Raw genomic sequence first — 16,498 nt, forward strand, 5'->3', positions numbered from 1 at the left:
TACTTTTGAAATTCAATTGGATAACAAATAAAGATGTTTGTTTTTATAACTTTAGATGTATAATAGACTTTTCTTCTTCCATACATTTGGGTTTTCTATTGTGAATTGCATTTCTTATATGTTCAACTATCTAGAATTTTCATATATTCAGTATTCAGAATTTCCCAAGTTTCCACTGTATTATTGTAGTGCAAATTAGATAGAGACAATACTAAGAACATTGTTGACTAAAGTTAAATTGTTAGAGATAAGAGCTCTCTATTTTTATCATTAAGGGAGGAGAAAATGCAAAATAACTAAGAGCAAACATTAGTATGACTAAAGTTAAATTATTGCAAAATTAAAGTTACACTTTTAAAATTTTAACCAATGCCAATATTGAATAAACTGAAGGATTTTACTCCTCTTACTTTAACAGAGTACTTCAATTAGATAGAATTGGGAATACATTTTAGCTTAATTTCTTAAAGCACACTAGGAAATAAGGTAATTTAAGTAACTAAATTTAAAATTTAGAATTTTATCTTCAACATTAGATAAGGGTGATAATTATTGCAGCAAATTAAGCTGCAGACTGAAAATAAATTTAAATACACATTAGTATAGTAGTTTGACTGCAGAATATTGATAACTTGCTGCATTGGTCAAAATCTGGCTGCTGTCATGCAAATCTAGAACCAGGTTCCAAGTTCAGGGAGGACTTGTAAAGCAATATGCGAATTCAAAACTTATCCTAGTGTGCCAAAATATCCAAGAGGCATCTTGTTTCAGTGGTCTATATGGATTCTATAATTATATCATGCTCCTTAGTACAGGAATTACAGTGTATGGTATGCCAAGAAGTATCAGCATAGGGAGTTATGGTATGGGGTGTGACTGGGTATGAGTACACATAATCTGGTAGTCAACCTTATGTTACAGATGTGTTAAGAACTGTGATTTTCTGATATTTTCAGAACTTTAGAACTCTCTTCTAACAGGACAAGGTTCAACCACATATAACATTAATCAGTATCTGATACTTTCTCAACACATAGCATGTTACAGTTCTGCCTTGGACATAGAAAATTCATGAACTGTGAGGGTCAGTTAAAAAGTCAATTGCACTGCTCTAGAAAACAAAACAGGAGAGAAATTTTACAATAAATTTATTTGTATATTAAAGTTCCATTCAAAATGTACTTTTCAACATAATTACCTCCGTTATTTAAGTATTTGTCAAAGTATGGTACAAGTTTGTCGATGCCTTCTGCAAAGCAATCCCATCCAATGCCCGATAACCATTCTTGGGTTGCCGTTTTCACCTCGTCATCCCAGTGATATCATCTCTTTGAAAGTTCTGCTTCTATGGGATCAAAAACAAATCACCTTGCAAGGTGTGGGCTATAAGGAGGGTGATTCTAGACTTCCCACCTAAACTTTTTCAGAAGGTTGCACGTTTGATTTGCTGCATGCGGTTATGCATTGCCGAAAACAGCTTCAGCACTACACTTTCTGCAGATGGAACAGTTCAACACTTTTTTTTGTGTCTCTGGGAAGTGGAATGTTTCCACTTGAGGAAGCTGCGTTTTGTTTCAGGTGAGAAGTGGTGAATCCAAGACTCGATCTCCAGTCACAATTTTTTCCAAGAACTGATTTCCTTCTTTTTGGTAACATTGCAGAAATTTCAACACGCTTCCCTTTATGTTCGTCTGTCAGTAGACGAGGCAAAACCTTTATGAAATTGAAGCTGATCGGCAGTAATTTTATGCACTCTTCCTGAAAAATATCCAGTTCATTAGAGATTTCGGCTATTGTTATGCATCTGTTTGCCAGAATGCATTCATTCACGCCAGCAGACATTTCAGAATTTGTTGCAGTTGATGGTCTTCCATCACACTCAGTGTCGTCAATATCTATACGTTTGTTCTTAAATATGTTGCACTTCACAATAGCTTGATGTTACATTGCATTGTCACCATAAACTTCATGCAACTGTCGATAAATTTTACAGCCCTTACATGTTTTCACCTACAAAAAGTGAATCACTGCACGCATTTCCAATTTGGATGCCACTTGCAGCTGTCCAGACATGCTTACGACTGATTATCAGACAAACTAAAATTGCCTCGTAAAAGCCACTACGCCACACTATACAACTAAATGTCTGAAGTGTCGCCAGAGAGTTTCATCGAAATAGCCTTTAAAAGGAAGTTTTTTCTAAGAGGTGTAACTAACTCTCTGACTGACCTATGTAAAAATGTCTGACACATGCCTGACTATGTGACAAAGATCACTAGTAGCTACAGCAGTTGAATTCTGGCAAGTTCTAGCTGCATTGACTGTAATATCTCAAAGTGGTATTCAAAGTGTTTTTAATGCAGTACCTCATTATATAGCAATGGTTATTATTGGTCCTGGTGGTCACATGCAGGATATTCTATTTGTCTTGTGATCTTGAAATTTCAATGATTTTATCTTGTATTATAAGGAATTTGTAAAATAAACTTGGTTGTGTCTTACATCCTTGTTAGTGCTGCAATTTTAATGGCTAGTGGTATGTTTTGTAAATTTAAAAGAAGCTTTTTCATCTTAATCTCTCTATATAAAATTAATCCCATAATATTCAACTCTTACATCCGTTTGATGTGTTATATAGTGGAAATTACATGAATTACATATAGCATTTACATGAGTTACATATAAGAAAGCCATCAACTAAGTTACATTCGATTGAAAATCATTGCATATACTAAGAACATTAATATAAAATTGTCCTTATCCCTAGATTATAATTTCTCTAGATTATAATCCCTAGATTATCATCCATTTTTAACTTGCAAGTTCCATATTTCCATCTTGATAATTTAATTTGTATTTTATGCTAAAAAGGTAATAAGCAATAAAATTTAAATCATATCTTAGGCTAATAGGTTTTGCCTTTATTTGGTTCACTCCAAGTAATAGGTAAAAGTGTGAAAATTGAAAGCTTTTATTTTAGTATGCTATAAAGATATACATGAATTTAAAGTTTATTATACTTAATGAAATATGCATTATTTATACATTTATTAATATATAAATTCTTATTATAGTTAATAAATAAAATTAAGGACAAATGTCTCTTGAGTTTGCTTAATTTACAGAATGTCTAAATTTAACTTTACTGATCTCTTTTGTATCATCCATGACTTAACTATCCAGGGTTTGTATGGTCCTTAAATTTCCTTAAAAATCTTTAGGTTTTTTGGAATCAATTTTTGGTCCTTAAAAGTCCTTAATTTCGACCCAAATCTGCAGAAGGTCCTTAATTTTAATCATCTGAAATTTGTCTCTTTTTATAACTGCCATTTTGAGTGTAAATTAGCATTTTGGAGGAATATTTTTGGCAATTCACTGACAAATACACTTATCTTTTGAATTGGTGAATAGGTTCATGGGTTATACAGTCAAAAGTCGTTAATCCGGACTCGTCGGGACTTCGGCGATTCCGGATTATCGATTTTATAGGATTATAGATGATCAGTTTAAATCTAGTAAGATGGCATGCAGAAATTATAAAATTAAAAATATGAAACTGTAATTTATGAAATAAAGAACAATTATGATCTAAAGGGTATCAAAATTTACAAAAAAAAGCTTAATATTTATTTGTTTACTTTATTAAACATTTCTTTCAATGTAAGTTGTTTAAGTTGCTTCGTTTTTTATGTGATAATACATTCTCTTTAATTCTATAAACAGACATAATTTCTTGTTCAGTTACAAAGTTCCGCTGTTCAAGTCCTATAATTGCTGTGTCGAGAATACCGACTAATTTGTCAATCGAAATTTTTTCGTTTTCAATAACCTCTGTGTCACTTACTTCGCTATCGGAAGCGAATTATAATGACGAGGAATTTGATTTAAATCATATCAAAGACGGAGTACATCGAGATGAAATACTACATTTAGTAATTAATTATAAGCCAAATAAAATAAAAACATCTGCCCTGAAGATAAGGATAGTGCTGACAGATCAACTTACAATTCATTGCGCGCGCCACCGCGGCGTTGAAGATAAACAAAGTTTAGATAAACAAAGGATATGCCTTTATCCATTTCTTGCAGCAATTCCACTGTTTGTTTAATGGACTTCGAAACATACTTTCGCTTTGTAGATCCTTTACATATTAGTAAATATATATTAGAAATTCTATTTGACATAATCGAAAGTTCAAGCTTACTTTTATAAAATTGCTCTAACAGTCTGCAAAAAATAAGCCGAATCCAATTCGAAGATTAAGGAACAATGCAATCTGCAACATTAACTGAATTAGATAATTTTAGCTTAGCTTATACCATCCATTATACATTAAACACGTATTCGTAAACGTATTTTGCGCACGCGCACACGCGTATTCGCAGCCATAAATGTCTTACGCGCATGCGTCAATGCGACGCATGCACAGAAAGTTTGTAGCTTTGAGGTCCGGATTATAGATCATTCCGGATTATGGGTGTCCGAAGTAACGACTTTTGACTGTAATTTGTTCCTATTTCTAATATAAATGGTGGGATATTTGAGTTTCTGAGCAAGAAGTGAAACATAAGCATTTCTAAATTATTTAATTTTTTCTAATGAAGAGCTCTTAACCAACTTTTTGCTTTTGGGGATGTGAATTCTTTTATTAAACGGTTCTAAATTTGTCGATTTATCAACATTTTAGTGATTTTAAGATCAGTTTCTATAAAAAATTTTTAAATCCAAGACCTGGCAATTTTTCAACAATTTTTTTTTAAAAACATTGTAACATTGGTACATTTCATTAAAATAATGGTAATACAGTCAAATGTCTTTAATCTGGACCTCAAAGCTGCAAACTTTCAGCGCATGCATAAACGCATTATAACTTTACGCATGCGCATAATACGTTTATGCATGCACGTGTAATGTATAATGGATGGACAGAAACCATTCCGAAATCTGTTTATCAATTTCACGCTGCTCTGCCGGGGGGGGGGGGGAGAACAGCGCAGCACGCAATTAACTTGAAGTTGATCTGTCAGCACTATCCTTATCTTCAGGGCAGATGTTTTTATTTTATTTGGCTTATAATTAATTACTAAATGTAGTATTTCATCTCGATGTACTCCGTCTTTGATATGATTTAAATCAAATTCCTCGTCATTATAAATATCACAAATACACATCAAATAAATTTCTGGTTGCAATTTTCAAATTTCCCATTATGCGTAATGTAAGCTTTACGCATGCGCGTGTTGAAAGAAATATTTAATAAAGTAAACAAATAAATATTAAGCTTTTTTTTTTTGTAAATTTTTATACCCTTTAGATCATAATTGCTCTTTATTTCATAAATTACGGTTTCATATTTTTAATTTTATAATTTCTGCATGCCATCTTACCAGATTTAAATTGATCTATAAATCTTTAATCCGGAAAAACTGATAATCTGGAATTGCCGAAGTCCCGACGAGTCCATATTAAAGACTTTTGACTGTATATTGAAATCGTATTTAAAAAATAACATTAAAATAAAACATTTTTATTTTTTGCTGTCATATTATAAAGTTCCGTTTTGGCAACTTATACAATATTTTGAATTGGAAGAATAAATAAGATGTAATGCTATAAAACACAATTTCTTAGCAAAAGCAAAATTAGATATGTAATTAATTTAAATGTCTTTTTAAAAATTTTTCCATAGTAAGAATTTTCCCCGTATAATTGTCTCAGAATATGCATCAGTTTTCTCTATAAAATTAACTTTACACTTTTTCCCTCTGTGTTCCCCCCCCCCAGAATATTTCTGGCGTTTTGCTATTACAGAAGTTGTAGGGATAATTTTCTTTAGGATTTTAGGCATTTCAGCTTGGAAAGTTTAGAAGGATTTGAAGGCAAGTTTTATAGACCTACGATTCTATCAGATTCCAGAAAAATATCTCCATGGTATTAACACATAATGGATGTATTTTACAGAAAGTTTGCGATGAATTGCTTATTTTTTTTTGGAGAACATCTGGAAAAACAATGAAAACATGATATTTGAATTTTCTCTACTTTTCACTAGACAAAAGCATGCAAAATATCAAAAATGCTTCTGATCTTATCACATGGATGCATTTATAGAAAGGAATTTTTCTATTAATAAAGAAACTGAAAACTGACAATTTAAAAGATTCATCTGATAGGTCTTAATGCATCATACACAGGACTAGCATTAGGCATTTTCCTACCTGATGCAATATCTGAGGATCTTAAACTCCTCATCCTACTGCCTTTCTAAATTCTGCTTCTAATGCCTGCTCTAAATTTTGACAGTTTTGCCATTTCTAGATTTTGTTGCTCAGTGTGTCACTAAATTCTAAAAATTCTGCCACACTATCTCTGTAACCGGCCCTTACCATATATATTTCATATTTCTTCTGAATGTTTATATTACTAAAGAAATAAAATTAGCAGCTTTTTCTACACATTCTAAATGCATTTAGTTTTTTAGAATAACAGAAATCCTTAATTAAATCCAAAAATTTTAAAGTAAAAAAAGTAAAAAGGAAATGTGTTGAAGAAAGAAATGAATACATAAAGAAAATTATTCTTCAAAGATATGTACAGTTATATTATGTAAATTACCCAGTTGTTTATAATTTCAGCCTTTATTATAATTTCCCATTTCTATTTCCTCATATGAGAGTTACTGAGCCAGCTTAAATTAAAATTAAATTGAATAGTCCACTAGTCTATATTTTTAGTTTGAATTCAACTCTTCTTGTTTAATTACATCACCATGAGCTGTAATTGATTTTCTTAGCTTAAAAACATGCCTTTATGTTCTAAGTTCTTTTTAAATAAGAGGCTAATTTAAACCTTTGTCTGCCTTGGTAGTTACAGTGAGACATAGCAATAATTTGCTTTACGTCTGTCGGAAAGGGGGGTTGGACTTTTTGACTTTTGCCAGAGCAAGTAAACCCTCATAGGTACACTGTGGAGAGGTTAACAAGTTAGGAGATAAAGCATACAGAAACTAGTGAGAATGTTTGTTTGCATATTGACATGAATTTCTAATTATTAGAAAAGATACTTAAAGAGAAGGAAATTGATATAAATTAGCCAATATGTCTGCGAAGGCTTCAAATTAAAAAGACGAATAAATATTTGAGTGTTGTTGCTACAAAGCATAAATATTTTGTAGCTTTTAATGCGTAATTATCCTAATATCGTTTAAGAATCATTGTCATAAATTACATATATTTTAAACTGTGAAATTTTATTTTAACAAATATTTTTAAACCATAAATAAAATTTAATAGTGGCTATGTAAATCCCTAATGAGTAATGTTATCTAGCTACCTAATTTAATTATTTATAACTAATTGCTCACCCTTAAAAATTATCTCTGTGTATTAAAGCGAATTATTGTCTTTCATTAATCCTTGCTGTGGTCGCAAGATAAAACACAAAAATGAAAAAATTCATGTAAAACTTATTCTTCGCATCTAGTGAGATTTAAAATAGTACAAAACAACTTATCGTCTCTGGTGCTTTAGTGGCTCATTGGAACCTTGAGGTATATTAATTGGGTTATAACCCCTGGAACTCTACACGAAGCTATAACATAACTGCATCAGACAGACCCCCCCCCCCCAAGATTAAAAAAAAACTTGTCAACTGTGCCTACATCAGGCCTTTCAGGTTTGTTCTAATCAGCAGGTCTCTCTCTAAGCAAGCGAAGTGACAACATCCAATCTTTTGTCATGAATCATGCTCATTATAATCTTACTTCCGTATGCCGCTTGACACGAAATCTACTTTCTATTTACTAAGCCTCTAGAGTGAGTAAGTATGTGACAAAATGAGACATAAAAAACATCAACATAAAGCAAACTGTTACTAAAACATAAATAAAATGTCATTTATATTCTTTCAAATATGTCTAATTATTATAAGTGTAAAATATTTAATGCTACTTGATACAATTTATAAAATTGATTTTATTCCCTAACTTATTAATAATTATGTCAACTATGTTATGTTTAATAATAATGTCTCAAACTTACAGATCTATTTATTTTTAGGATGGTATTAAAAAAGTGAAGTTAAGCATAGATATTATTTTAAATTGAATTTATTCAGTTCCCATTTATTCATAGGTCCTTCATTTTTTTCATTAATGGTCCTTAAAAGTGCTTAATTTTCGTTTGCAGAAATGTGTACGAACCTTGATATCTTTTGTTGTGAATTTTTTCAAATAGCTTGATTCTAGGTATTAATTTAAGCAATTTCTGAGGATGCGTAGATTTCCTACGAGTGGTGCACCTTTGTCTTGGAAAATATTTTTTATGCCCAATTTTATTGATAAATTATTGTACACTTGAAATAATAATGGCTTGTGATAGAGTGCTGATTCTAATTTTGTGTTTGAGTGTTTTACTTGATATACATGTAGTGTAATTTTCAGGTTATTTTAAAGACAACATTATGTGCCATTTTGCCTCTAGTATGATCAGCGGTTTAATAACTACTGCTGCTTCAATGCCTGTTGATATTGCCAAAACCAGGTTAGAACTTTACTTCATTTTATTCTGCTGTCAGTATTCTCTTATATAAATAAATGTTAATAAGCACTGGATTGTGGCTGCAACATAGCTGCCACATTTCAGTATTTCTTTCAAACACAAATAATCATTTTTTGGGAAGGTAATGTTGTTATTATCTCTTCTATTATTTAAGATTATAAAGAATATATATATATATATTTAATGTTGAAATGAAGAACAGAAAGTGTTTTTTTTTTCAGAGCTCTGTATTTCTATAAGGGGGATTTGAATTTTTAGTTAATTTATGCTCAGGTAATCTTATCTTTTGCTTTTTGTGTGCTTGAGTTGGCAGTTAAAAAGATTGGTTTGACCATCAATGAAGAAAAAAAAGCTAAATTCCTGACAGAAATAGAAGATATAACCTGATACCACCGAAAATAAATGATAATGCATTTAAGGAGGTCAAATAATTTAAATATTTGGGTACAATTGTAAATAATAATAATGATATAGCTATTGAAATCAAGAACAGAATTAAAATGGTTAACAGATGCTATTATAGCTATGAAACCAGTTTAAATCAAAATACTTAAGCAGTAAAACTAAATGAAGCAATAAGGGAAAATGAAGTGTGGACAATATAATTTTGAACTGCAGCAAAAATTTAGAGAACCAAATATAATAAAAGTTATGTAAAGCCTCTCCACTAAGATTGGTAAGCCATATATACAGATATGGAGATGAAAACTGAGTGAAGAAATTGATATTCCAAAAGGAAAGAGAAGAAGAGGAAGACCATGAACGAGGTGGCTGGACAATGTGGAAAAGTGGTTAAAGAACGTTGGAACATTGTCTATATGGTGGAGGACTGTGGCACTGAATGGGTCAAGATGGCAGAAGCTGACGGAGATAGCCTTGGCCAGAAATTGGCTGTAGAGTATAAGAAGAAGAAGAAAAAGAATCCACATTTTTCTTTCAACTGTTTTTGCATGATTTCTTGTAAACAATGTGTATGCCATCAAGCCCTGGAATAAATGAGGAATGACTATTCTATACATCTTTGAAATAAATTTTTGGCTGTCAACTTAAAGCTGCAGATTTCAAGTATTAACAAAGGCAATATCCAATTTTAAATATCAGTACAGAAAGTATAGTTTATGAATGAGCATTGTCTGTTTTGTCTTGTATTGGGGTACCTCTTTGCAGATGGTTAACATTATATTTATGATTTTTTAATAGACTTAAACAAAAATTACTATTTAAAGTAAAATATAAAAATAAGTGAAATTTCAATAACTAAATATTTTAATGTGTGAGTTTTTAGTTTAAATTTTATTTATTATCATTTCAGCATTTGTTTGAAATAAATTTAGCTGCAATAGTGCTTTAGATTATATTTCTTTTAAAGTATAATTTTTTCCTTGCTTTTATTTCATTAAAGGTGCGTATAATTTGCAGTTTTTTGTGGTTTTGTATATTGAGTATAGAGATGTAATTATCTTTTGTGAATTGTAGGATACAAAATATGAAAATGATTGATGGTGTTCCTGAATATCGAGGAGCAGCTGTAAGTATTTTTTTATTTTAATTTAGTATTAAGAAAAGAAATGCTCGGTATCAAGAGGTATTTACTTGTAATATATTTTGGCAACTATTCTTGATGATATTAATTTATGATATATTTTGGCATTTATAATAAATGAATTGATGCAAAACACCATGTAATAATTACAAGCTATATGGTGTTGTGTCACTATATAGACTTAAGCAGTAACTTTTGCCCATTTTAACACTAAGAAATATAAACTTTTTGTTAATATGTAAAATTGTTCACCTGTATATGCATAAGCCTGTAACTGTACTTTGCTTACTATAAATCTTAATTATTAGATATTTGTTTAAATAATAAAACGTCTTGTCTTTCCAGTAAGCAATTTTGGTGTTTGTAAAATAAAATGTAAAGTAAAAAATATTAAAGCAGAAGCATCAATTCTATAAAACAGCAGCAAAATATTGCTGGGGCATCTTCCATTTAAAACATATTATTAAATGAGTTAAATCTTCCCTTTAAAGCAAGTTATTGATTAGAAGATGAGGAAAGAAATTAATCGTATCAAAGTAATAAGACTAATTTCTTTTTTTATGTTTAGTTAAAATTACAGTCTCACATTTTCTCTTTCAAAGTAGTTACCTTGTGAAATCACATAGTGTTGGATATGATTTTTCCACTCCATAAGTGCTCAAACTTGGATACTGGAATTATCTTCAGCTAGCTAGTTATAGCCATTTTAATACTGTCTTGTGTCCCAAAATGAAGTCTTTAGAGGTAGGCTTTAAATCTTGGGAATAAAAACAATCACATGGACTTGAGTTGGGGTAATAAGGGGGCTGAGAAGCCACAGGGATGTTTTTATTTTCCAAAAACTCATTAACTGAAAATGCATTGTTACATTTATTATAAGATTCATTGTTTCAGTGCATCCCCCATGGTGCATGGTCTTTACTTTTGGTCTTGTACTCATGACCCTTTGTTTGATGTCTTTTCAAGAACTCCTCCGTAAAAACTCCGTAAAACTCTACCATTTAGCCTGGAGGCACAAACTCTTTGTGGATAACTCCCTGACCATAGAAGAAGCAAATCAACATGCTTTGGATATTTAATTTGTTCGTTATTGCTTTTTTTCTTATTTTTGGTCTTGGTGAGTTTGAAGTATGCCATTCCTGGCTCTGGAGCTTTATTTCTGGGTATAATCAAATGCCCAAGACTCATCATCAGCAAGGATATATTTAAAAAAATGAGGATCATTTTCATTTCTCTCTCCAGAAAACCAAAGCATTTATCTCTCTTGTTCATTTATTCTTAAAAATGCTTGTTTAGAACAATTTTCGCACAGATTTTCCTCTTTCCTGAATTTTTTGTCAAAATGTGATGAAAAGTTATATGATTCAAATTCAATGCTTCTGCAATCTTTTTGACTGTCAAGTGACAATTGGAATGTACAGGATCCTTGCAGGCCTTATGAGGCTAATCTTAAATCAAATCCATTCCTTCTGAAAATACCTTAAACCACCTGAAGACCTGGGCCTTTGACAAAACATCATCTCCATAGGCCTGCCAAAGATTTGCTCAAGTTTTTTTCACACGGTGCACAAAAGATTAATGTTAAACTTTTTTGTAGAATATGGAAACAGTGAATTATTTTTAAAGTTATGGGATTCTACCATCAAAAGAATATATGGGGAACATGATGTAGTCAGCTGAATATGGCCAACAAAGTAGTTAATAGATTGGTACCACTACCTGCAAGAAGTTTGTACTTATAGCGTTCTTAACAAAACTTCTCGTAAACTCGAGGGCTTTACAAAATAGTAGAAAGCAGTAAAAGCCTTTTTATAAATTTAAAAAAAAAAAAAAATCCAAGCAGGTCGAATACTGATTATTTATTAAATAAAGAAGCATCAGTTTGTTAAGAACTGAAACGATTGGCACAACTTTCATTATATTGTTGGATGTGTACAGGTTTGTAATAGATTGGATGCACAATTCTGATAATAGGTTAATAAAACTCATTCTTATCACAAGAAATATATCAGAACGCTTGAATTTTCCTCAGAGATATTCGTACAAGTGTTCACAATATCACACAATATAATCAGTAGCTATAGTTCAGAATACTAAAAAAAAAAAAAAAAAAAAAAAAAAAAAAAACATTAAAATACAATGCAGTGCAAAGCATTATCTAAAGAGAAAGCCAATTCTGATTTATCTCAGTTCACGCGGAACTACAACTCGCAGTGACAGTAACTAAACAACTGAGCTGATATGCTCTCTCTCTCTGGCTTTTTATAGATTTAAACTGGTCACAAGATATTTCTATTAATTTCTGTTTCTCGAGATTTCTGAAAAGCAAAAAGAGTGGAATTATGGTTACAATTAACAAAGTAGTCAATTACATTTATTCAATTTTAATACAAATTACAGAGTTATTCATTTACTCAATGTTAAATGCACATGCTCCTGCATTTTTATTTTTCCAGCATAGCTTTTTCTTAAAATTTGTCTCACACTGCATTGCACATGGAATACAACAATTTTAATTATAATTCTACTAAAATTAGCAATTAAAATATAAAATTCGCAACAATATGTTAAATAAAGAGGCATCAATTTGTTCAGAATTTCCCTGAAATGAATGGTGCAACTTTGTGGGATTTCAGCAAACTTTCATGGTTTGACAGTATCCAGCTTTCATGATTGGTGGGATAATATGGAAGTTCCAAGAACAGTTTATGAACAGGACAATACATGATTCTATGCAGTTTGGAATTGTACTGGCTGTGTGTCAATGTTCATAATAGTGGAAGCCATAATAGTGGAAGAACTAATGCTTCAGATTAATTAAAACCAAGGAATCACCTTTGTAATGTATGAAGAGTTTTGAAAAAATTTAGTTTAGCCTTTCCCTCTAAACAGGAAATCTGTAGTATTGCCAAATTGAATATTATACTTCCAATTTCATTATTTTATTTACAATTTGAATCTATTTTGGTATAAAATATATTGCATGCTGTATAGATATCATTTGTTACCTCATAAATCAGAAAGCAAATTTTCAGTCAATTTTAAGAATATGAAATTGTTAATTTTACTCACAAATAAAACTTATTTAACCAATACTGTTCCCATTAAATAGAAGTATATTTATGAGTAATCATAATTTTAAAAAATAAAATCTGTAAATTTTCAGAAATTTATAAGTGGCCAAAAATTATCACATTGTACCTGTAAAATATGTTTTTTGTTTTCTATGTATATTTTGTTCATGTTAAATGTGTAACTTGAACGGTTTGAAAATGTTTGGAGTGACTTGGCCAGTGAACTTATTTGTTTTCGTGAAGTCCAGACTGCTGATCTCTGCTTTTGCTCATTTTATTTATGCATGTAACTTTTAATGTTTTAGTTAACTTACTTTTGTAAACCCCGTGTTGCACATACGTGGTGCGCTGGGATTCTGTATGTTTCCAAATAGAAAAATATTTAAAAAATCCAATTTATCACACTAGTTACAGCATATATTTTTATAGCACTTAAGCAAGGAAAATTTACATACAATAATGAGTGAAAAATGTGTTGTGCTTTATAAAAAGTCAAAAATATTTTTATCAAATTTATTAATCTGAACTGTATCATTTAAGCAAACTTTTTTTAAATTCATTCTTGTATCGACATAAAGAAACAACTAATGCTTCAGATTAATTAAAACCAAGGAATCACCTTTGTAATGTATGAAGAGTTTTGAAAAAATTTAGTTTTAAATAATGTGTTATTCCTACATAGACTGTGCTTTACTTTCCATATATTTGACATTTAATTTCATAATTTCATGAAATCGTGATTTTGTAATTTTAAAACTGATTCAGTAAGTATTGCCATTTATTAAGCATAGCACTTATTTTCTCAAATTAAGGAAAAATTTTAGATACTTTTCTCAATTATCTAAGTTAATGTAATTTTGTGTGACAAAATGTTAAAATTATAATAAAAGTGTGTAATTTTTCATTAAAATGTTGTGTGTAGAATTTATATTTTTTGCAGCCAGTGTGAATCGTATTTTAATGCTATAATTATTTTTTCATATCTGTAGGATTTAAGAATACCAATGGTGTAATTTTAGTTGACCAATTTGCCATTGTTATATATTTTCTCAGGATTTTTTTTCTATTATTAGGACGTTCTAATAAAGGTTATAAAGAATGAAGGATTTTTCAGCTTGTGGAAAGGATTCACTCCATATTATGCTAGACTTGGCCCTCACACAGTCCTTACTTTCATATTTTTAGAGCAAATGAATCAGTATTATAAGTTCTATGTTTTGGGAGATACAACATCTGGTGGGGGTGGACTTTAATTTAAGAGAATTTTTATGATATTATGTATATTTTCCTATGATTTGTATTATCTTATTTACAGATTTGAAAAGCATAGGGAAATAAAAGCCTTTTAATCAAAATGAAAATTCATGAAACTATTTTTATGTAGTTCTACTTAGGAATGATGTTCAAAATTGGTATATTGTAAATATATGATCAAAAACCTAAATTGTTTAATAATATGTGTGTCATATGTCAGTTGTTATATGTTTTGAAAAAATTAATATAAACTGTAAATTGTACTATCGAATGGATTAATTTACTTGTTAATATATGAATGAAAGTGCTTTGTGTAATGCTTTTTTGTTAAAAAATTTATAACACAAATTTGAAATTTTATGTGTTAAGTAGTCAAGACAATTATTATAAGGAGAAACTATTTTAAATTGCATACATATATTGTAAAATAGTTTGTGTAATTAATATGTCAACTAACTCTTTGCATGATGGTTTATTGTAAGAGCTTTAAATCATTTCCTTAAGTTTACTACAGTTTAATCTGTGAAAAAAACAACTTTTAATTTGCATTTGGGCAATAATTATTCATTGTTAAAAAAGGGCAAAATGTTGTTTAAATAGATTAGATGAAGCATCTATGATTTAAAAAAAAACTGTGATTAAGATATTATTGATGAAAGAGGGAAACCAAGTTGTTAAGCCTTAAAAATTGTAACAAATTTAATATTTAATACAGCAAGTAAAATTAACTAAAAATTAAATATACGTAATCATGGCTATCGTGTATATCATATATCATTTATAGGCAACTAATGAATTTATTTCTTTTGAGGAACAAATTTTAATCAGTTCTTTAAAAATTAATTTGAATATTTACTATTTTGTGAAACTGCCATTTCCACATTATCTCATTTAATTTATATTTGCTAAAAATAGTATGTGCCTTATTTTAAAACTTAATGGCGATGCTTTTTCAGAACTGTTTCTGAGGTTTTGTATTTTTACAAAGTGTGTCGCCTTGATTTATTTTATAATTTAGAATAATATTTATTCATTTATCACTAACTTGAGCTTAAATATTGAAATAAATGTCAACTATTTTAAATGGTAGTTCAAGTCAGAGAGCTGGTATTCTTCAATCAATCAAGTATTCTTTTAGAATGCATTAAAAAAATAAGTAGAATTTATTTTAGTTATATTTAAAAAGTATTTTCAATAGTGTTTTAATTAAAAGTTTTTGTTTTTTGCCTCTGATAATTTCTTTATGTATTTCAAGGTATATAAAGAATCTGTTATTTTCTCATTACTTTAAATGTAATATTTACTCCTACGTTTGCAAAAATTGATGAACATCTGCATTTAATTGTGTAAAGTAGGGTAGTAAACTGAAACTAAAAACTAGTCCAAGCAGAATTTTTTATGGGTAGCCTAGTTTATCTAATTATCACATTTTGAAATTATGTTGATCAAATCAAGCACAATTATTTGTATAAAATTTTAGAGAAATGTTATTCATATGATTATAAATAAAATTTGTTTTGTTAAAACTGTGTAAAATCTCTTCATTTTAGTTATACTCTGTTTTAATCCAACACAAAAGTGTTTATGACTACAGTAAATATAGCTTCATATCTAACAAATGTTTGGTGTAAATAACTTTTTTGCAACTTTATACGCAGAAAATATTGTATGTATTTTATCAAATGTAAAAAGGAGGAGAACCTATGTCAGACTGCACTAAAAATTTACAATTTTTTTTTTTTTTTTTAAGATGTGCTATCCTAAGGTTATTTTTTGGCCCAATTTAAAATTTTACATTTGCATATTTCTCTATGAATTAGATATTTTTATGATCACCTTCATTGTCAATGCAAAAATTATATTGCTCATAAAGGAGGAGGAGACCTACATCAGTCATTTTTTGAAATTGAATGATTTTTTTTTTTTTTTTTTTTTTTTTTTAATAAGCCAACTTTTTTTTTGCCTAATTTTAAATTTACATTAGCATTTTTTTCTTTCAAATAATGAAAAAGTGTGCCAAGTGAATCTAGTCAGTGGTAAAGTAAGTTTTCCCATATATAAATAGGAG

At 29.7% G+C, this 16,498-nt stretch overlaps 1 protein-coding gene across 3 annotated transcripts in view; it reads left to right on the forward strand.

Annotated features, from left to right (window-relative positions):
* LOC118179599 (mitochondrial 2-oxoglutarate/malate carrier protein-like) overlaps positions 1-15,956 on the forward strand; it is a 69,425-nt gene extending 53,469 nt beyond the window's left edge. For all 3 annotated transcript variants that reach the window (XM_085827367.1, XM_085827366.1, XM_085827365.1), the window contains exons 9-11: positions 8,442-8,541; positions 10,036-10,087; positions 14,250-15,956. In XM_085827367.1, the coding sequence (XP_085683493.1) occupies positions 8,442-8,541; positions 10,036-10,087; positions 14,250-14,429 (332 nt within the window). In that variant the 3' untranslated portion in view covers positions 14,430-15,956. The remainder of the gene's footprint in view (positions 1-8,441; positions 8,542-10,035; positions 10,088-14,249) is intronic.
* The last annotated feature ends 542 nt before the right edge of the window (positions 15,957-16,498 follow it).

This window comes from Stegodyphus dumicola, chromosome 1 (assembly GCF_044657685.1).
Source record: "Stegodyphus dumicola isolate Sdum_Otavi_A_Nest chromosome 1, ASM4465768v1".
In the NCBI taxonomy this organism is placed as follows: domain Eukaryota; kingdom Metazoa; phylum Arthropoda; class Arachnida; order Araneae; family Eresidae; genus Stegodyphus; species Stegodyphus dumicola.